Raw genomic sequence first — 23616 nt, forward strand, 5'->3', positions numbered from 1 at the left:
GAGTCACCACTACTTTTGGAGTGCGCTGGTACAAGTTCTGTGGTGTATGCCCAGGGGGTTCCTTCTATTTGTACCTGTATTTTATTGGGCAGATGCAGTTCTAGGTATGGGCTCCTGGCGCAATACACAGCCTTACAGACGCGCTGCTCTCACTGCTTATCAGGGGTCTGATGAGGGGCAGGTGATTAGTGGCACTCGTTGCTAGTTCAGGGCCCGCTGGTAGTCAGACTTCAGGGCTCGCCCAGGTATCTAGAGATCGGTCTGCCTACCTGGTACCTGAGGGGAGAGGCCCGGAGCCCGGGGTACACTCCACACTCACAGTTCTCTTATTTGCTCCTACTGTAAAGGGGCTTCTGTGGATTTGGGCCTACGTTAGATCGCGGCACAGCCAGGGCCCGATGAGCCTGGCACACCCGTTTTTGATCGAGGCCCCTTTGTTTTTCGATCACTTGATAATGACCTGGTGGAGACCATGCCACATAGACCTGTTTACATCGAGACTGGCTCACCTGTTCCTCGGTTTTTAAGCTGCAGAGCGGACCCTCTAGCAGAGGCAACTGATGTGTTCTGTGAAGACTGGAGGCAGGTGCTCAATTATGCATGTCCCCTGTTCTCCATGATCGTGAAGCTTATGGCAAAGGTCAGGAGACAGAAGATGAACCTGTTGTTATGGTTTGGAGATTGCAAGCTTGGTTTCCAGTTCTTCTTGACCTTTCTTTGGATTCTCTAATCTGTGTTCCCCAGAATCAAAACATTCTAAGGAATGTCAAAGGAAACTGCCACCTCTTGGTAGAGAAGGTCATTCTCCACTTCATGGCAAGGAAGGTTACAGGGGACGCATCCTCTGGTTTGTACACTTCTCAGAGAAATCACACTTTCACTTACTCCCAAACCTAGATATTCACAATTGTAGGACATAAATGTTGTTCTGCACTTCTTGGAATCTTGGCAGGACAACCAATTTCTTTCCAGAAAGGAATTGTTAAGTAAAATAGCTACTTTGTCATGTCTTATATTAGGTAAATGGGTCTCTGATGTCAGAGCCCTGGATATTTCGTTCAGAGTGTACACACTGGAAGTAGTTACCTTCACAGTGTCAAGAAATTCCAAATTGCACACTAGGATAGTTGAATATCTGGCATTGCCAGGAAATCCTAAATTGTGCATAACTTGTGCATAGTAAGTTGTTTAAGAGGTAATGAGACCATAACATTGGAGGTGAGACTCCCTGGGACAAAACAGCTGCTCACTGCAATCAAGCCTGTTCCCCCAGCAACAAATGCACAATGGTTTCAGTGGATTATGGCCAAGGATGGAATCAGTGTCTCCATCTTTTGGTTGCACTCGGTGAGGGGTTCGCTGGCATCAAAGGCCTATACCTTGGGTAGCCGTCAAACGTTAAACGTGTGTGTGTGTGTGTGTGTGTGTGTGTGTGTGTGTCACGCTCCTCTGCCATTTTGGGTGAGGAGACGGTCTAGTTGCTCAAAACTCGGCACAAGCCCAGTAAAAAGGGGCCGATGTCGCGGAAGCACTCAGCGGCCACACCAATGGCGCGCCAAAGGCAAGGCTGTCTGCTCCCGTCCAAGCCAGCTCGCCGCCAGACATGCTGCCTCCCCCACTAGAGATAGGCTCTTCTACACTCTGAATGACCTCCTAAAAATCAGCAACTCGGTGAGCAATTGTAGACAGTCCAATGGGGATGCCATTGAGGGCCCATTCTGCTGTATACAGTGCCGCTTCAGTACGGTACTAGCCCCGTCCCTATGCTGCTACCTCCCCCATTCCAGTAAGCATCTTAGCATCCTCAATCTGAACTGTCGCTCCTTAGCCAAACACTTCGCTGATGTCCATCACCTATTAGAGGACACCTCCCCTGACATGCTCTTTCTTGCCGAGAGGTGGCTCTCTGATGCCATGATCGCCGAGCAAGAGCTTGCGCTCCCTTCTGGCTACTGCATCCTTACTTTAAATAGGGAGTACAGAGGTGGGGGCATTGCGATTATTTTTAATTCTTGCTACACATGTACTTATGTAAAACAGGTGTCACCGGATGCGAATGTGCACACTTTAAGATCTCACTGAACCCCAACTACATGATGTCGGGGCTCCTGGTATACCGGTCCCCAGGGCCATCCACTGACTTCAGGACTGCCCTCATGGAGACGGTCAACGTATTAGCAGTTAACGCCACTAACTTTACCATCACTGGGGATTTTAACCTCCATCTGGATAATTATGATGACATGGACACAGCTAATTTTGTAGCTGATCTCGCGGCTTGTCAGCTTGTGCAATTGGTATCGGGTCAGACGCACATTGCCGGCCACCTGTTAGACCCAGTCTTTTACGAACATACCCTCACTTACAGTGCACACGCCCATCCCCATGGGATGGTCAGTTCACTACCTAGTCCAAATGTCACTCCAGGGTATAACCCCGGTACGGAGTATGGATCGTTCAGTCTCCCACAAACGTCCATGGCACAAATTGAACTGGGAACAATTCGACGCATGCCTCTCGGTTACCTGGACGAGGCTGCCGGTTGACGCCAACAAGGCATACAGAGTATTCTCTGACTGGATCAGGTATCCGTTAGACAGCCTAATCACTGCAAAATGGTATATTAACCACAAAACTAAAACTAGACCATGGTACTAAGGCGACTTGGCCAATATGCGCAAGAGCTGCAAGAGGCTGGAGCATATATGGAGAAGGGATTTCAATCCCGCCGTGAAGGTATTTACCGGGTGGCAATTAAGAGGTACCACAAGGCCATTCAATTGGCCCGAGCGGCATTTTACGCCAATAAAGTGGAGTGGTGTGGCTCACTGGTTAGAGGCGGCAGACCCGGAAGCAGACAACGGCCTGGGACCAGGGTTCAATTCCTGATGCGGCAGGGTCGTGGACCAGGGTCAGCGGACTCGATAATTCTCGCCTTGGTGCCTACTCTAACCAGGGATCACACTCGGCAACTCTGGGCATTAGCTTGCCTCATCTCTACAACGGCCCCCCACATTCGCCGGGGATGCCTGGTTTCACCTTGGAGATACCCAGAAGGGACCATCTCACAGGGATAGCCGGGACGGGTTCCCCAGCGGTCTACAGGGCCACGACACCTCAGGGCAGCAGTGCCATTTACAAGACACATACATACATACACATACATTAAATAAAATCTGCGAAAGTGATAACCCTGCAAAGAGCGTGTTCTCAATACTCTCTTGCCTTCAATCCCAGCAGACTGCCGCTGGGCCAACCATCAAGTTCAATGAGCAGTGTGAGGACCTTGCCACCTTCGTTGTTAGGAAGGTGGATAACATCTATAGGTCCTTCCCAACAACACATAGTAGCAAGCAAGCGGCACGGGGCCCTAAAAAGGCGAATACCTTAGACATCTTTCCGATTATCCCCGCCGACCAGCTACGAACACTGTGTAATAAAGTCAAGTCTGGACCTCCAGCAGACCCGCTCAAACCAGACCAATTCAGGAAAGTGCTTCCTACTATCTTATCCTCCATGGGTCAGGTGATAAACGGGTCACTTGCCACAGCCACTGTGCCCAGGGCATGGAAACAGGCCAAAGTGATACCCCTGTTTAAAAAACCTTCCCTCGACCCTGCCAAGCCAGAGAACTATCGTCCTATTTCCTTCATCCCCTGGGTGGCAAAGATCACTGAGGCCTTTGTTAACTCCCTCCTATCTGACTTTCTGACCAGGAATAACATGCTGGACCTCTCTCAGAACAGCTTCCGACCAGGTCAGAGCATGGAGTCTGCTCTGCTAGCTGTGACAGAACATCTCTGGTCCGCACTAGACGCTGGTCAAACGTCGGCGCTGTTCCTGCTGGATCTGTGCGCCTCATTTGACATGGTGTCCCATGCCATACTTCTGCGCCGCCTGGAGAAGGCAAGAATCACTGGTCCGGCACTGGAGTGGCTTGCCTCTTTTCTTCATGAGAGGTCGTTTGTGGTAGCAGTCCCTGCATATGCCTCAGGTGAACACCTCATCAAACAAGGGCTGCCATTGTGAAAAGCAACAATTTCTCTTAAGGTTACCAATGCTGCTCGGCGGAAACACTTCTGATTCACTTTCTTTTATCTACTCAAATAACGAGGCAGGCGCTGAAAACTGGAAGGCAAGAAACAGGTTTATTTCTCCAGAGGAGAACACATCAACTCGGAAACCGGAATGTCTTCGGGAGGTGCTCTAACTGCATCTCCGTGGCTCGGTCTTTTATACACATTTGCATCAGTTTATTGGTTGGTTAAACATCCTCGGAATTCCCGCCCCATGCAGGTTCCCACTCAAACCCAGCAGCAGGCGTCCCCCACCCAGATCTAACAGGTGATCGTTATCTTGCAGCAAACTTGACCCTAATCGGGTATCAGAACGCTTTACATAGCACCAGTTGCATTACATGAGGACACATTCATTTTTGTTAGGCACGGGGAGATTAAGTGATTTGCCCAGAATCACAGGATGTTCAGCGTCATTGCAGAGACTCAAACCCAGTTGTCCAGATTCGAGGTCGACCGCCCTAACCGTTAGGCCAGCCCCAGTACATTTATCTGTGCTTCGTCAGGGCGCTGGGGAGGACAGTGGGGTCAGGGTGAAACATAGGTGACCAGCAGAGTATGAAATGGCTGCGATGTCTAAGATGGTTGCCGCTTACGCGCACGCAGAGGCTCTCGCTAAGCAAGATGGCGCCGCTAATGTTCATGTATGTCGCTTTACATTTTTACACCACAGGGTTCCTCCCTCAGCACCCTGCTATTACATTTTTACGTCCAACCCCTGGCTGCAGTAGCTAAGAGCAGAGGACTGACCATGGTCTCCTACGCCGACGATACACAGTTGGTGGTGGCGCTCTCTAATAACACCGAGCAGGACGCCCTCAAGTTTAAGGGCGACCTAGCAGCAGTTGCTGAATGGATGACCACCAACAGTCTCCAGTCGAATGCCAGCAAGTCGGAGGTGCTGCTGGTGGGCAAGGACCATGGTCAGTAGTGTGAATGCTGGTAGTGCTCTCCCCACCCCCCCAGCCAAGCAGGCTGTGAAAAATCTAGGGGTGTGGATAGACTCATCTCTCAACTTCCGAGCCCAAACCAAGAAGTGGCAGGGACCTGCTTTGGACTAATTCAGGGGCTTCGACCCCTGTTGGGTTTCTTCGATGCACCCACACAACAGATCATCATTCAGGCGTCTGTAATGTTAAGACTGGCCTATGCCTGCTCTCTGTATCTAGGGTCCAATAAGGCTGAAATTCTGAGGCCACAAAGGGCACAGAACGTGGCTGCAAGGACCCTGCTAGGTCTACACAGGTCCTGCCCGGTTTCAAACGCCATCCTGCGCCTTCACTGGTTGCCTGTAGCCAGGCGAATTGAATTCAAGTTTTTATGCATCGCCTTTAAAGCCTTGAAACTGTCGTCCCCTAACATCTTGGCCAGCCTCCTCTTGCCTTATGTTCCCTCATGCCATTTTTGCTCACAGAGTCAACACCTGGGAGTGGTCCCCTAAACACAGAAAGTCGGCGCTGGAGGCCGCTCTTTTCGCAGCAGAGCAGCCCTCCTCTAGGATGCATTTCCAAGTCACATCCGGGAAGAGGTGACTTTTAATGGCCTTCCTGAATTCTCCAGGAAGGCCATTAAAACTCACCTCTTCCCGGCACCATAGTCCTTCCCTCAGTTCCACCCTTACATGTCAGTTGCTCTGCTGTCAACGCCGGGACGCCCCTTCGCTGGGGCAGCTGTTGCGCTTTACAAGTTGTGGTAACATAACATAACCATATTTCCAAGCTGTCAAGAAAGAAAAGTAAACTCTATTAATGTCACGGAGGTGAGGATTTTCCGTCCCTAAGCACAACTAAAACTGCACCCACTAAAGAAGGAGAATGGAAGCTCATTGAGGATAGGTACCTTTCTTTAGTATTGAACGATCTTGACAAATCTGCTCCCATTCTATTGATGATTGTAAGAAATACTTTGAGCAATGTGGATGATTCTACGGTGGTACAGGGTCAACGAATGACGGGACTCTAAAGGGGTTTTCCTTTCAAGCTGACCAGAAACATTTTTACCAGTGGAGGAATGACAAAGGAGAGGGGGTTTTGCACAAATAAAGAGGAAGTGCTTCGCCTTGTGCCTGTTTTACTTGGAAAGCAGGTGCTGTTTTTTCTGAGCATGGGACTCATTGGATAATACGAAGAGAGAAATGCGTACTCCTTACATCTGTGCCCTTAATAGGATAGAAACCTTTATGCACAATAGCTAAGAAATCTCAGGTCTTTCTATTAGGGTGCGTTAAAAGGTCCTTTCCCGATGATGATAAGCAGTTGTCTCCTTCCGTTCATAGTGTCATAGCCTCGTCATTCCCAGGCCTTTTCATCTTTAGTCGAGGATTGTATGCAACATTTCTCTAACATGTTTACTTGTCTTACCCTTCTTCGAACATATATACTCCTCGATCATGATATTATTCCTTCAGGACCTCTTCTCAAGTCCTCCTCCTTTACTGAAATATTATATTTATTTTCCCCAACTAAGTTATGTGGCGGGGTTATTGCTCTCGCTCAGAGAATCTGTTTGTTTATCGCCTCCTACAATGACTTCATCTTGTCATCCAACTCATCCGTGTCCCTTTGTATGTCAGCTTCACAGAAACGTTCAATTTATAATTCACTCTCACACTGTTGCACCAACTGTGTGACACAACAAAATAAAAAAAGAAGATTTAAAGTGAAGTGAAATGTGGAAAAAATAATAATTTTTTATATATTACCCTCACTCACCCAACTATTGGGTGACATGCTTCATCATTGGGTTCTTCTCTCTTTCTTTTCTCCACAGATCCCTATCACCTGGGAATTCCAGGTGTAACCGGTATTAAGAACCGGGAGTTAAATAACACTTAAGATAACACTGAGGTCAGGGTGCGCCTTAGTGAGTGCATACCGCCCAGTGTCCAGTTTGTTTTTTGGTCCTGATGAAAGCTCGGCCGACCTGGCCTCCAAGAGCAGAAACATGTCGACCTAGTGATTTGGACAATTCGACTCAAACTTAAGGTCCATATTGTCCTTCTCATCTTTTATATTTAGATGCTCACGCTGATCTTTATCAAAGTTTGGTTTGAATCAGCGTCCGCACCTTTTTAACTTGATCACGTTCACACTTGTTTTCACTGATTTTTATTCAATCCAGCTCCACTGCAACTGCAGGTGTCGCAGCACACCAGACAGGTCTTTTACCTGTCCGGTGAAAACTACCCAATGATGAAGCATGTCACCCAATAGTTGGGTGAGTGAGGGTAATATATAAAAAATTATTATTTTTTCCACATTTCACTTCACTTTAAATCTTCTTTTTTATTTACTTAGTCACTCCTCTGTTGTTAACTATATTTAGAATGGGGTATAGGAGTGTCCTTTGAGCCCTTATTTTTCTTGTTGTTGTTGTACAACAAAATTAAAACCTTAATGGGGAGATTGATTCACGTACCTTCCCCCGGTAGAGACCACTTCAGCACCTAGTATTATTTGACACAGGGAGTTCTCCACTTTATACCCTGAGCCTTCTGCAACCTCCTTTTGAGGTGACTAGATCTGGTTAGCTGAACAACGTCAATCCTGTAATAAATTTCAAACAACTGAATCTCTAAGTTGGACCAGTACTTCTGCCATTACTCCCCACTTAGTTGTTAGTGGTATGGTTCCTGCCGCTCTTAAAGACACCACAGCGAATCCCTTGTTCTGGAAGCCAGGAGCAGATTCCTTGTTTTTTAAAAAGTTATCACCGATATTGTTACTTTCTTTTGCTCTTAGCTGGTGGAAAGGTTTGTACCAAAACCACTTTCTCAAGGACACTAGGGCATGATTTCGGCCATCAAACAATACAGAGACAGTGCCTCTACCGATTATGGATGAGCAGAAATGGAAGCAGGAGCCAATGCTTTGTTCTCATTAGATGTCTCTGCTGTCTTCGCACAGTTGAGTACTCCAACTTGGTGAACCATGTTGAGGCTTTGGGCATCGGGTACTAGACCCTAAAGAGGTTCATATCATTCTTTACAGGCTGAACGTGTATCTCCAGATTGGGAAACTTTCCATCCAACACATTGCATGCAATTTCAGAGTGACTCATGGGTCCTCAATCTCGCCCATTAGCAGAGATTACGTGACCTAGGTAGCTCAATTCCTGACCAGAAAATGTGTATTTTTATCTGGGACTTTAAATCTATTATTTCTCAAGGCTCAATTTCATAGGGAATATCTATTATGGTAATGCTTACCACATTTTAATTTAAAAAAATTAAAGAATTACAAAAATGTAATAAGTCTGTTAAATTATAGGGTTAGGTTTGTTGAGGTCATACTGATACATTTTGAAGCTTAACAGATCAGCTCTGGGTAGGGAGTCGTCTCTGGCAGGGCAGAGTGGACCTGCATGAAATCTCACCATATCACGTGAGGGCAGCACTGAGTGGGGTTTAGATGTGTAGCAGGGTAACTCCTGATGTCCTCGGGGACAGCCTGACCTTGAGCAGGGTAGATCCTCTCCAGCTCTTGAGACAATTTAGTTCTTTCGAGCCTTAGCTGTGGTGATATAGGAAGGAGTATTTTGCCCTAATTGTCCTGTGATAATGTGTTGTCTTTTCTATTTTCTTCCCCTTCACAGACACCTGAGGACTTGAACATCAGAATTTCAGAATGGAGAAAAGGCCGGTTCCAAGACAAAAAGGAGAAGTGCAGTGTTCACCTGAACCTGTAAGATCCACACTCCCATCTTCTCCTATCCATAGTGGGCCTTCTTCAAGATCCCAAACTGATGCTCAGAGAGACTGTGAGATGGAACCACTATCGGGGAACCTGCCTAACATGATCCATTTATCTATGTTGGAGCAGTTGGAAGCCAAAGTGGATAACTTGCAGAATACCCTAGAGGACGTGCCGTCAAGAGTCGCTGGGCTTATGGAGCAAATCTGGATAGCAAAGGGTCTAGATCACCTTGAAAATGGGGCAGTGTCTTTAGGGAGGGTCAGTCCGGTGATGGTTAGAGATTGTCCTCTCAGAAGGTCCCCTCCGATCAATCTTTCAGTCAGGGCCAAGGAGGTGAACCAATGCATTCAATCTACATCTTCACCTGGTCGTGATCCACAGCCGAATCAGTGTCTTCAACCTCTGTCTCCTCATGGGCATGAACCACAGCAGAGCCAGTGCCCCCAACCTCTGTCTCCGACTGGCCCTGGACCACAGCAGAGCCAGTGCCTCCAACCTCTGTCTCTGGATGGCCCTGGACCACCGCAGGACTCTACTGGCTTCAGGTGCCCTCCTTCAGATGCTCAAGTTATCCCAGGTCCTCCACCAGTGTTTGATGGCCATGAACCACAGCAAGACCACTGCATGCAACAAGAACCAGAGGAACACGTAAAGAAAGAACCATTGTATGCAGATAGTTGGGGCGCACAACAGAACGTCTGCCCGCAGCCACTGTTTCACAAGGGACATGAGCTACAGCAAAACCAGTTCAGACAACCAGTGCTCCCAGATGGGGAGGGACCAAGTGAACTCCTAAAGCAAGAGTTTTTGTGGTTTAAGGGTGAGGGTCAACGGCAAAACCTCTGCAGACAACCAGCATTTCAAGAAGACCAGAGTCTGCAGCTCAACACATGCCTGCAGGTGCTCTCTGGTGCACATGAACCACATCAGAACTGCAAGACCGAACCAATGCACCTTGAGGCACTCAGTCCAGATCGCGGCTATAAGCTAGAACCACTGAGTCCTGAGGACTACGATCAGAACTACAAGCAAGAACCACTGCACCCTGAGAACCGAGATGAGAACTCTGACCTACAACCAACATGTGCTGATGCGCAGGGCCCATCTGGAGTCTCATCATTCCTGGCACAGAATGCTCCTGATACTGATGGAGCTATCGCTAGCGACCCATTGGAGAGAGGAAATACAGACGCAGATGGATTGCTGCTCAAAGCCATCCCAGGTATTTGTTTCGTACTGAATTAACATGCAGAATGGCGAGTAACTTGTACAGTTCTGAGGGCCTGGAACATAAAATATCTCCAAAGTGGATCTGCCCAGATTTTTAGTAAGACTTGCAGGGGGGCCAAATCTGAGTTGTGTGGAGTGGTATCTTTGTTGGCAGGGGCCTTGAGTACACCAGAAGCGGTTATGTACCTGGTATCTCCTTTATTTTTGCAAAGGAGTTTCGCCTTCCCGTTCAGTGATAGGCTAGAATTGGGACTCTGCACATGAAAAATGACCTGAAATATGGTCCGTGCATGAGACGCCCCATTCCGGGCTCAGGACCGCTGAGGAATTATGTGGCAGAATCTGTGATTTCAATCCAAGCACCGCTATACTCACCATCTCTTAAGTGTGAGATGAAAGTGAGGTGTTATTCACCGAGAGTAACATTGCCCTTTTTTGTTGCTAGTGCAGACTAAAGCAATTTTGAGATCGGGCTGGGTCTATGTGATGTGTGAGTGCACAGATTGTAGGAGGATTTCTGGGGCAGCCAGGGTCTGCCGCATAAAAGGGGAGGAAGTCAGTGTGAAGAGGAAAGGTGATCTGTAAGTCAGGTCTGTAGTGGTGGGATGGGTGGGGTAAGGTCCGCTGCACCCCAGAGCCTTCGGTAAGAAGTGGTCTATTTCTGTGGTGTGTAGGTACATGTACATAGACTTGGGGGGCCTGCAGGTCTGAGAGGGCGGGCTGTATTATATCATACTACATCGTGTAGAACAATGTACAAGTTCAAAGAGGTTTCAAGATTAAGTGTGGTCTGTAGGGTTAGGTGCACAGTACAAGGTGGTCTGAATATCAAGCCGGGTTAGTTGTATTACAGTATACATGATAGGGTGATATATTATCTTATGTTTATTTTATCTAATATGGGCCCCATTATAAGGCCTCAGCTGTGTCTCCATAATGTCTCCTATTACATTTCCCTCACTTTTTCCTCCCTCCAAGTCAGCAATATCAGCAATAAAAGAAACTCTGCTGAAGGGTGGGTGAAGTAAATGGTGATTTCTCTGAGATATATGGAATTACTGTGGAAATTTGGCACTGAGATTTGTGGAATTACTGTGGAAATTCGGCATCTGATTCCCCCAGTCATTCCAGAGTACTATGATTGCATAAGTTTATTATTGCCTCTGTGATCATGTTTATGCGAACAATAGCTTTACAATATCACATGCATCTTTTGAAGGTCAATTCATCTTTCTTCCTTCTTTAGATAGCTATTCTGTCTTAGCCCCTCTTTAAACACTTCAGTGCATAGTATGAAGTCCAAATCATGCAAGTTTCTGTCTCTCTGCACAAAATGGTGCAGTGCAGTGCGTTGCGATAAGCTGTAAGCATAGCCCTGACAGCATCTTCCACTTTGATACCGGCCATGAAAAGACCCTGATTGACCAATCTGTTCATCCTCTCTGCTTGGCCATTACTCTGTGGGTGATGAAGACTAGCACATTTATGCTTGATACCAGTTCCATTCAAATACTGCTTCATCTCCCTCAAGACCAATTATACACCATTATCCGAAACCAATTCACGCAGAAAACCCTCTCTGACACGTACAAACCGTACTTGCAACCAATTTGACATGCAGTCTTCAAACACAATGGCAAATTTCTGATGCACAGGAAGCATCTGAAACAGACCTAAAAAAATCATTACATTCATGGTCCCGTACTGTCAGGAAAACCCACTTCTGTCATAAGAAGAACTATGTATATAAGTGTTTTATCATTTTGCAAACAACTGGTAACTCTCTCTAATGAATTTTTCCACATCCCTGTCGATGGCAGGCGACCAGTATTGCATTGTCAGTAGTTTGTTTTTCGATATCACAGCTAAATGTCTCACCTCTGACAGTATGACATTTGCTATTGGCTGTGCCTCTGTATTTTATAAAGAAAGAAATAAAGAAACCAATAAAGAAGGAACAGAAGATCTATAAATTTCATGAACTTTTCTTGCTAATTATACTATTGAGTGCACCTCTAAATATTTTTGTAATTCTTACGTATAACAGACATCCTTGGCAGTGGATGTTGAGAGTGGTTGCACCACAACTACTTATGAAACAGAGGAAGTTAATGTGCTAAACCTTGGTCTTCTGCTGTGGGCTTTTGTTTTTGACATTTGCTATTGGTCTGCAGTTTTCACAACAAATCGTTTTTCTTTTGGCCATTCTTTCCTCATGAAATGAATCACTTAAAAAAAATAGAATCTTCATCCAATGTCTTTCTCTACTTTTGCCCCCACACACACACACACAGACCGTCTTTACCCGGCCAACAAATACTTGCTGCAGTACATTCCACATCCTCACAGTCAATGTGAGGTGCAGTGTGTGTGATGCCATTTCACATTCCTCATTTCCTTTACCTTGAGTCACTACAGCGCCATTGCCAATGCTACCAGTATCATCAGTGATAGAGCACTCATTGCCTGGTAGATATGGACTCAGAAGTGCTGCATTGAGCAGTTTCCCCTAATCTCGGCAAATGCACCTTCCTGTCCCCAAATCCCTCAATCATTCTTTGTGAAAAGGTTGTGAAGTGGTTCCGCAATCACTGCAACATTTTCAGTACATTTTGAAAAAATAGATACATTCCTGTGAGGAGGACCCTGAAAGTAGGGGCCTGAACCCCCGTTACCGGTCCTGGAAACCGGAGATACCACGGAAAGCCAGGGGACAGCAAGGGTTCACCCGTTGCTCCCGATCTCCTCCTTGTAGGAAGAAGGAGTTGGCTTTACGGAGAAGGACCAATCAGGAAGGCCGACAAGAAAAGAAAAGGCGGAGACGGAAGACGCGGAGTGTGCATCGAGTTGTATTAGCAGGATGCCAGAGGAGAGAAGAGGGAAGAAACGTTGAGAAAACGGGACGACGACGGCAATGATAACCCGGACGAAGGAGAGGAGTGGAGCGAGGATTGGTGGATCCCCACCTCCCCTAGGAGGTGTGAAAACGCCGCCGCAGCTCATGAGAGCTGCAGCTAGGACGGTGAGTGAACAAGCTGAAGTGTGGGCATCAAGCTAGCAGGGGAAAGCATATTGAGGTAAAGGGAGGCAGTCAAGGGGTGGTTGTACTGCACCAAAGTAAGCCGCATATTTTCTTTTCCTTCATGAGGATATTTTCTTGGTGTCTGCCTTTATTTTTCTTTCACCGTTTACAGATTTCTTGGGCCAATACTCGTCTCTGGTATTCTCATGAGTGACTCGGCTTGAATTACCTACACGGGGAGAGGGCCACGTTAATTAGGCGTTAACCCCCTCTTCATGCACAACGTTTTGTGGTGAAGGACACGATCCCAGTCTCTGCCTCTCTGTTTATCTTTCATTTATGGCCGTGGCGTGCCAGAACCAAAAACAAACCACAAAAATATTTCCTTGCAGTTAAACAGCACTCCCATGCAGCAACTTCACGTCTCACAAACAAAAACACGCTGGGGTTATGTTAGAAACAGGTAGTGTGGTGCAGAGCGGGTCAAACTCCGGAGGAAATGTATAAAGCATCATCGCAGCACACACAGGCGACACACAAGGCACACTACAAAAAGAGACTCCACACCAGGTTAGGTGAAAAACAGTATGTGTATTGTAAAATAAACACATCAGAAAGGAATCACAGGTGCAGATAAACTGTGCCAGCCTGCACCGGGAATAATTCACAGGGGGACTATATACAGGGCAGCGCCAATCGGGCCGCTGCCAGAACCATCACAAGTCCAAGGATAACTGAAAATCCATAAGCAATAACGTCTCACCGGCCGTACCTCCTGGTAAGTAGACATGCACTTGGCATAAATCACTTTAAGCATTTGTCAAGGTAGGCCTAAACATGAAACCAGCCACGTAGGCATTAGGGAAAAACAGTAGCATAAAGGCATTAATCATGAAAACACATTACGCATAACTTTAGGCATAAATCATGGTTGCCGTAGCCTGGAATGGTTACCGCATGTTAGGCATAGTTTCCGAACACCAGCATTGCAGCCTTAGGGGAAAAGAAACCATTAGCACTAGGCATAAAATACACAGTGGTCAGGCATAAAGCCTGAATCAACACCTTAGGCCTACCGTCACAGTGGACCTGAAAACACGAATACATTAGGCATAAGGGGTGAGCATATTCTGCACATCATTAGGCACACCATACTCATACTAAACCATGGGAGCATTAAATCACCATAGATTTGGCACTTTACGCAGGACCCCCACAAGCTAGCATTAGGGTAAAAGCATTGCCAGCATTAATGCATTAGGTCTACACACAGTATGAATAACCTATTAGGTGGGAAAAGCATGCATTAGGCATCAACCTGTGGGCATAAACATAGTAGGCATGAAGCATTCTCATTAGGGTAAAAACGCTAGGCAACATCACCTTAGGCATTAGCAGATGCATAAGGCACCTCCTGCGGTACATGGGGCTTAATCATATTAGAATGGGGCATACACATGAAGCATTTCATCATGGCGCACATTCGGACAGAACATTAGCATAATGGTGCATCCCTAGTAACCCCCAAACATCCTGTAAGCATTAGGGGGGAAAGAAACCATTAGCGATATAACCACATGCATTAGGCATGAGCAACATTAACCCCTTCGGTGCTCACCACACCCGTTTTTATTATGGCCCAGCACAGGAGAAGGATATCATCAGCAGCGATGGTGTTAACAGTACACTTTATGTAAATACACCTGGAATAGCTGCCCCAAAGTTTCAGATTCGCTTCTGGCGCTACTGCGCCTTGGGAGCCCCTACTCGGGGGCTCTCAAATTACCAGTGGCCCAAAATCAGCACTGCAAACCGGAGGGAAAAGCATTTGTTATCATCCTAGGTACAAATGCATTATGCAACAATATTATGCAAGAAATCTTATGGGGCAATAGGCCTCGCCAGCATAAACACAGTTCGCCCCAATCGGGGGCACAACACTCTGAAACTGGCCCCTGGCCAACTGGCCTCTCTCCGGGGCTCAAATGCCCTATATCCCGCAAAGTCAGGGCTGGCTGCAAAAACAGCAAAAGCAAAGTGCGCAAAGCACTGGGGCAGGACAGGAGTGTCTCTCACTCCTCTCTCTTTTCCTGAGGAGTACAATGCCCCCAATACGTTGCAGCTGCCCACTGTCAACCAAGCAGGCAGGGGGGAATCCAACACAGTGAGATCCCCTCGTAGCGCTTTAGAATCCCGGCGCTGCAGACGTCCGCTCCTCTTCTCCTGAGCACAGTTGTAGCGCCTTGGCAGCAAGCAGAGCACAGTCAATGCGAAGGGGAATTGAAATATAGCACTCTGACAGCACAGCACTGCAGGCGTCAGCTCCTCTTCCCCTGGCACCTTGAATATAGCGCTTGCAAGGCACTAGGCCCCACTAGAAGCTTCAGGGACAGAAGATCGCGTAACTCTTCTGGTAGTCAGGAAAACAGTCCCCACCAGACACTGGAGTGCAGGCAGAGCAGCACAGTCACTTCGAATATGGCACTCACCAGGCGCTAGGTGACTCACAGTATGGGGTCCCACCCGTGGGAGTAGCGCCCACGCTCCTCACCTCCTTGAGTGCAGGCAGTCAAAGTATAGCGCTCATGAGGTGCTAGGACAGCAGAGCAGGCAGGCCAGGCTGGGCAAGATCAGCAGACAGTGGGCACTCATCCGTACAGGACAGCAGCTCCTCGAAGCAGTCCTCTCCCATAAAGTGGCACTCCTCCTTACTTAGCAGTCTTCACTCCAGCAAAGGCTCTCACTGGCCTTGTGGGCAGCAGAGCGGTACAGATGGGCTCAGGGGCCAGCACACAGGCTCTTGCGGCGGTACATCCTGGCAGAGTGTCCCCTCTCATTCCAGTCCACACTCAGTCTGAGCACATGGCATCTCTACTGCTCTACATATATCTTCCCATCTACCAGAAAGAGCTGGAAGCTTATAGAAGGTCCCTGGCAGTTCCAGCCTCTTCTGCCACTGTGGGGAAAGTGTAGAGCACCTTGTCACTTCAAACACTAGACAGCCAACCCAACTCAGGCAGGCGGCACAAGCAGACAGAAATTGCATCCATTACTACTACCACCAGGTCTGAGGTTGTTTCTGCTCAACTGTAGGTCTCTTCCTAAGCATTGTTTAGATATCTCCTTGCTCACAGATGAACATACTCCGGATGTGATCTTTTTGACCGAAACTTGGCTGAGTCAAGACTGGATCTGGTGGATTATTCCTAGTTACCAGATAGTGCGGTCAGATCGACCTCAGGGTAAAGGTGGTGGGCTTGCGATTATTTATAAAGACAGCTATGTTTGCCGCTGCCTGACGGAGGAGATTGAGGATTGCGAAAGTCTGCCTTTCGTGATCGAGTTTTCCCCTAACACCAGTTTCACTGGCATTCTTATTTATCGCGCCCCTGGAACCATCGGTCAATTTAACACATCTCTCTTGTCGGTGGCCTCCGATTTGGTTACCTCTCCCTCAAATTTTACTTTACTTGGAGATTTTAATGTTCATTTTGATAGTCTTTCGGACCCCTCGGCTCTAGAGATGATGTCGAGTTTAGCCGCCATCCAATTAGAGCAATTAGTTCCCTATCCAACGCATGAAAAATGTCATCTATAACACCCAATCTTTAGTAACTGCGATCAACTCAAAGTGGGCACTATCAGCTGCCTACCATGGTCGGACCACTTTTTGATAGCCTTCACTTGGACCACAAGTAAACCTCCACCATCCATGTTCACATCCTGGAAAATCCGAAAGTGGTCCAAACTCTCCGAAGACAGTTGGACGAAGGTCCTTAGTACCACTAGACCTCTACTCTCCCATGACCCATCGCTAATAATAACGAATACAATAACTGGATCACCTCCTCATTAGATTTGATTCTTCCTTCGTACTTATCTGGGTCAAAGAGACTGAGTAAATCAGCACCGTGGTACACAGAAGAACTTATGGATAAAAAGCGCTCCTGCAAAAGATTTGAGACGAGATGGCGCATGACCTATGACCCCACTGATAAAGCCACTTACAGGGATGCTATTAGGAACTATAAACTTGCAATAAAAACCTCAGAAGCAGCCTATTATAATGATAAAATAATAATGGCTAAATCTAAGCCCAAAGAAATATATCGGATAGTTAATTCTTTGACAACCCCCCCCCACCCCGCTCGCGGCAGACAACAGTAACTCCTCTTCTAGATGCAACGAGCTGGTGGACTTTTTCTTTCAGAAAGTTAATAAAATTTACCTCTCCTTTCCAGACCAAATCATTGAACTACCCCCCCCCCCCCCCCCAATGCTCTGATTCGGCCCTGGATATAGTAATTCCCCCTCAAAATAAGATAGATTCCTTCCCCTTGTTGAATTTGGAAACTCTGGAGTCTCTAGCACAACAAATAAAAACTGGTTCTCCGTGCGACCCTGCTCCTCCGGGCCCACTGGTGTTGGCCAGCAAAACTATTCTCCCTACTCTCATGGAGTTGTTGAACTCCTCCATTCTGAGTGGGACGGTACCTGTGGCATGGAAGCATGCAATGGTACGGGCCTTGCTGAAAAAACCTGCTCTTGACCCAGCTAACCCCAGTAACTACCGCTCGATCTCTCTGCTCCCATGGGCAACTAAGATCTTGGAGAAGCACATTAATACCATCTTGACGAAGTTCCTCGAGGAAAATCATCTCCTCGATGCTTCCCAGATGGGCTTTCGCCCCAAACATGGGACAGAGACTGCTATATTGGCTGTGACAGAGGAGGCGAGGCGGATCTTGGATCGGGGGGGGGGGTCAGTGGCAGTGATCCTCCTCCATCTGAGTGCCGCTTTTGATACGGTACCTCATAAAATTCTGATGAACCGTCTCGCCGACCTAGGAGTGTCCGGAGAAGCCCTGGTTTGGTTCAAGTCTTTTCTAACTGATAGAACCTTCCAGGTCTATGAGGCCGCTGGCTGGGATTGTTCGTCCGCATGGTATTAACATCATTTCCTATGCGGACGACACCCAGCTGGGGGTTTCCCTTGTGCAGAAGAGTGGCCTCCAGTCACCACCAAATCTAGCAGTGTGTCTGGAGGAGGTGAGGAGCTGGTGAGGTGAGGAGCTCAATGACGACAAGACCGAGCTCATGCTCTTGGGCACGGCAGCCCCTTCCACTTTGGGGCTGTTATGGCCCGTGAGCATGAGTGCGGTCCCTGCCCCCAGATATAAAATCAAAAGTCTGGGGGTATGGCTAGACAAGTCGCTGAACTTCAATATACAGGCTACCAAGGTGGCGGCCATCTGCTTTGGCCTCCTTAGGGTGATATAAAAAATCTTTCCCCTTCTTCCGTTTGAGGCCAGGCAGATACTTATACAGGGCCTCGTTCAATCTCGCCTGGATTTTAGTAACGCCCTTTATCTTGGAGCACCGGACTACACCCTACAAAAACTTCAGCGCACTCAAAATTGTGCGGCTCGTGCATTACTTGGAGTCCCACGAAAACTTCAATAAAAGCTGGGCTAAGAACATTGCACTGGCTGCCAGTCAGGGACAGAGTAAAGTTTAAATCTCTGTGCGTTGCTCATCAGGCTCTCTGGAAAATGGGCCCAGAAATCAATCGTTCCCTGATCTCCCCTCATTTGCCCAATAAAGTGCTTCGCTCCTCGTCTGCATTTCTGGCTAAGACTCCTAGAATCTTCAGAGCAGGAGGCCGTTCCTTTTCTTATAATGTATCAAAGCTATGGAACACCCTCCCTCTGCACATGAGAAACAGCCCTAATCTATCCAGCTTCCGGAAGCAGCTTAAAACTTTTTTGTTTCAGTAACTAGAACCCTTGCTTTTTCATCTGATGGCACTCTTTTAGTCTTAGCGCCTGGACGCCTGAGGGCAGCTGTAGCACTTTACAAATCTTATTTTCATTTTCATTTCATTTTAAAAGTGACATTTCTGCAATGGTGAAAATAAAGGTGCGTACACTATTACACAGCATTTATTATTTTCCTCTCACACCATGCATGGCATATAAATTATCTACCATGGGGGGAGATGTCTCCTAAAGGTGGGGGGGAGTTCCTACTATAACTATGTAAGGCAGAAAGCACACACACTTTGCACTGGTAACCAGCGCCAAAGTGGCCAACATCCTGAACCCACCAATTCCATCATAGCGAAAGTGCTAGGGGAAAGGCAAAAAAAATTGGGATGACCAAGCAGGGCCAAGTCCAACAGGTTAGTTCCAGCAAACGAGAAGAATATCCTCCTGTCAAAATCAAGGCCTATTTATAATTCTTGGTTTGTGGATTTAGCACTTTATTTTAAAATAATTAGGAAAGTAGCAATTTAGTGAAAATGCAATAAAAGGAGGGGTTGCAAAGTCTGATTTGCTTGCCTGAAAATGAATTATTTTTAATACCCCAAACAGCTGTTTCAAAGCTTTTCCTGTTGAGCGAAGAGAAAATAAAATGTGAAGATCCATTTTTTTTAAGTAACTTTTTTTAGTCAATGCTGCCCAGCATTAGTAAAGACTATTGGTCCAAACAGCAATGCCTATTGTCTGTGCCAACGCTTGTTTTAATTAGGCTCTGGATCCGCGGATCTCCACCGATTCACGCGGGGGTGCGCGCTGAGCGGCGTGGTGGATCGTCCTGCGGCAAAAATACAATGTTTTGGGCAATTTCCTTCCCAAGAGGGGCCCCCCACAGACCCCTACATTAGTCCCATGGGGTCAGGATACCTCTATCCTGATCCCTCATATCCTATTTACACTTTATTGCCCCACCCCGAAACCCATATCCCAATTCACAAAATGGCGGCTGCAACTTTTTGGTAAGGTTCCAGCCAGACAATCGCAGCATTGCTGTTGGCGCGTGGATCCGCTCCCAATATATACATAAATCTTTTTTCTTAAAGAACTCCAAAACTACTCAACACGTTTACACCAAATTAGAAAGAACTCTTCCTGGACCAAGATCTAGATTTCTGCCAAATGTGGTGTAATTCCGTTCAGCGGTTTGGGCTGTAGTCCTGTTGAAAATCCTATGGGAATTTGCATGGAGAAAAAGTGCTTTGGGACCACCCCTCCCCAGTCACCTTTTCTTGGTCCCTGCTTGACGAATCACCCCGAACCTATCTCTCTCATTCTCTCTGTCTTAGTTAGGTGTCGAAACAAGGTAAAAAGGAACGAAAAACAAACCTGAAGTTCGCCAGGTATAATTTACTGAGCTAACTATTATCTGTGCCCCCACCATACTCTGCTTATACCGTCACATATTACATCAATCATGATATGTTAAATTACATCATTGATGAGATCACTTTTGAGCTCTCAAACAGCATTACTGATGACATCACTGATGACATCATAGTCATATGCAGCATAACGTTACTCAATGTACATGTGGAAGTCAATAGCATGAAAATAGTGTAAGCCCAGGAGACAAGTGTAAATACGAATTTTAAAAACTATATTGTGCATGCTTTTCAAATCACTAAAGTTCAGATGGAAGAATTACTCCATGGTGAAAAAGGTAACAGCTGAGTGCACCTGAAGTGGGTTACAGAGGTATATTTGAAAGTAGATTGTGGCTTTAAGCCCATTCAAAAGAAAATCTGTGAAAAAGGCCAAAGTCGCTGTTGACAATTTATTAACAATCTGGATTTCTGGCCAAAGTTAAGTAGTTGTGATACAGTGGTCCAGAGACATTTTATAAGCTGTGCATATTTATTTGTAGAACTTAACTAAAGATTTTCAGGCATTACAGATTATTGAATAATATAAAATGTAGGGGTGTCCCACTTAGAGGAGTTTTATCTCATTCTAGTGCTGTAGGCTTGACCCTAAGGTTGCAGCTGTGATGCCCACCTCCAGAACGTGTGCAGTGTATTTGACTAATCTACTTAGCGTTGAGCCCATGGAGCCCTACAGAAGCAAACGTATACTTGTCAACCTCTGGACTTAAAATTTGGATCAATCCGAAGTCTTTTAGTTGATAATAGAAAATTGTCAAGCATGTTGAATTACTTAATGTCAACACACTCAATGGTACGGTGTCATAATGTCTGTATGGTGTCATCAGTGATGTCATCACTATTGTCAGATGTGATGTAATATATGAGGTCATAAGCAGTGCATGGCGGGGGCTCAAGTTCTAGTTTGGGTTGTAGTTGGTAAATATTAGTGTTTTGGTTATTTAACATTCGTTTTTGTAGTATTTCAACACCTAACTATAATGTTACTTTTAACCTTAAGTCAAACGGGACTTAAGTTATTAGTGATACGAAAACACACTTCCTATGGAAACTCAGACCTAACTATAACTACTGCCACTGCGCTGTGTGTGTGCAGACTCGTAACTCGTATTTACTCAACTCCCCACAAAAGAGGTCCAAGCCAGTACTCCTGGACGCCTAATTTGTGTTCAGCAAGTGTCGTAGTGATGCGTCGTGGCTTAACAACAAGCCTTTCTCTACCTCAAGTGAAGTGCCCTAATCTCCATAGATCTGCATCTTTTGGTCCGCGATAAACAATCAATACTCATTGCCTACTCCTTTTCACATCATCAATCACAATCATTTTTAGGATGCATTTGTTTTGTGCACCAATGCACCATACTGAAAACAGGTTCATTATAATCATCTTTGTTCATTGATAGAGTGTTTAGAGCTTTACATTCATTTTCATGGTATTCGGTATCAGCTTTGGTTCTGTCATCACTTAACATAGAAATGGGACTTAAACTCGACCGATCACAAATGTATAATTAAATTATTGTTTCTATAGCATCCAGCAATTTGTTTCTACTATGTAAATGCATGTGGGTCCATCAGATTATGTCATTCTTTTGTGGTGGATCATAATGTGTCCAAGCAATAGAGCCTGCCCCTTAACAGCTTAGCAAACTAGAGGGGAGGGGGTGAAATGAGAACTATGGCAGCAAGTATCGCAATGTATTATTCGATGCTCTGTTCCATTGCAGAAGAGTAGAACCCTATCTATGAATATATCGCTTGGGACTCGACAGTGAGGGTATAATTATACAATGCAAGTCATTGCGGTAATACCAGAGCGAGAACCCCAGTGGGCATTTGATTTCCTACAATCCCATATTGGCCACGTGTACACAGTATTCATACTGGATCAGATCCTCTGATTTATTCGGTTTCACAGACCCAGTGGGCTCTATTCTGAAAAGCAGGCATCGCTCAATTAATCCGGAGTTTGTATAGAGCAGCTCCTCACCCCTGAGGGTCTTAAGGCGCTGAGCGGAGGGGGGGGGCTTCTGATCCCTCTGGGCGTGGAGGTTCCGTTGAAAAGCCGGGTCCTGAAGTCCTTCCTGAATTGGAGCAGCGACAGGGATTGCCTGAGGTAGGAGACGGCTCTTCCTCTGGCTTTGGTCTTGTGGATCCGTGGGACGGTGGCCAGGGCAGGTTGAACGGAGTGAAGTCGTCTGGCGGGTATGTGTAATGTTAGACTGTGGTTCAGGTATGCTGGTCCTATGTCGTGGAGAGCTTTGTAGGCATGTGTGAGGGGCTTGAAGGGGATTCTCTTGATGATTGGTAGCTAGTGGCGTTGTCTGAGGTGCTGATATATGGCTGCAGCAGGGGATGTTTAGGACCAGTCTGGCTGTGGCGTTTTGGACGTTCTGTATTTTCGTGAACTGTTTCTAGGTGACGCCTACGTACAGTGCATTACCGTAGTCAAGTCTGCTGGTGATGAGTGCATGTCTGACTGTCTTTCTAGGTTCTATGGGGATCCAGCTGAATGTCGTTTGAAGCAGGATGAGGATACAGCGTTGATATGGTGGTTCTTTGTGAGCGAGGAATCGAGTATGATGCCGAGGTTGTGTGCATAGTCTGTAGGGGTGGGAGGGGTTCCTAGTGCGACGGACCACCAGGAGTCGTCCCAGGCTGAGGGGCGGGTCACAGGATGAGTACTTCGGTCTTGTCTGAGTTGAGCTTGAGGCAGCTGTCTTTCATCCAGGTAGCAACGACCTTCGTTCTGCTATGAAAGTTGAATCAGGCGGCTGTAGATTCGTTGGTGAGGGAGAGGATCAGCTGGATTGGTTGTTGGCTTAGGAGACGATGTTGAGTCTGTGGTTTCTGACGATGGCCATGAGGGGGGGCGATGTAGACGTTGAAGAGGGTGGGGCTCAGGGAGGAGCCCTGGGGCATTCCACGGCTGATCTTTGTAGGTTCTGAGAGGAACAGGATACTCTGACACTCTGTGTTCGGCCGGTCAGGAAGGAGTGGATACAGTCCTGTGCCTTGTCGTTGATACCGGACTGTTCCCATTGGGCGCAGGGTCAAGACTAATTTGCGTATGGCTGGGTCCAAACTGAAATGGCATGGTGAGCAAAAACTATGGATTTAGGCCCAGATTTCTGAACTGGGGTGAATGTATGACTTTGTTATGGATTCTGTCCATCAATTGTTCTTTTTGCATTTGTCTTTTTGGATTTGCCCAGACGTGGGTCCCGTGCTCTCAATGCCACTGGAGTCAAGCTATCCTGGCTGACGAGGGGTGAAACCCCGAAACCAGTCCTAGGATGCTTGTTTCCAGTCCAGGGAGGACCTGGCCTGGCAGTTCGGGCTGGACTGTTCCCATTGGGCGCAGGGTCAAGGCTGATTTGCATATGGCTGAGT

At 46.8% G+C, this 23616-nt stretch overlaps 1 protein-coding gene across 1 annotated transcript in view; it reads left to right on the forward strand.

The window, feature by feature from the left end:
• The first annotated feature begins 8701 nt into the window (after nucleotides 1-8701).
• Nucleotides 8702-23616, forward strand: part of LOC147665987 (uncharacterized) — a 32948-nt gene continuing 18033 nt past the window's right edge. Inside the window, exons 1-2 of the mRNA XM_086949344.1 lie at nucleotides 8702-9103; nucleotides 9152-9992. Of these exons, the coding sequence (XP_086805470.1) occupies nucleotides 8702-9103; nucleotides 9152-9992 (1243 nt within the window). The remainder of the gene's footprint in view (nucleotides 9104-9151; nucleotides 9993-23616) is intronic.

The sequence above is a fragment of the Lissotriton vulgaris genome, unplaced genomic scaffold, assembly GCF_964263255.1.
Source record: "Lissotriton vulgaris unplaced genomic scaffold, aLisVul1.2 SCAFFOLD_1095, whole genome shotgun sequence".
Taxonomy (NCBI): Eukaryota; Metazoa; Chordata; class Amphibia; order Caudata; family Salamandridae; genus Lissotriton; species Lissotriton vulgaris.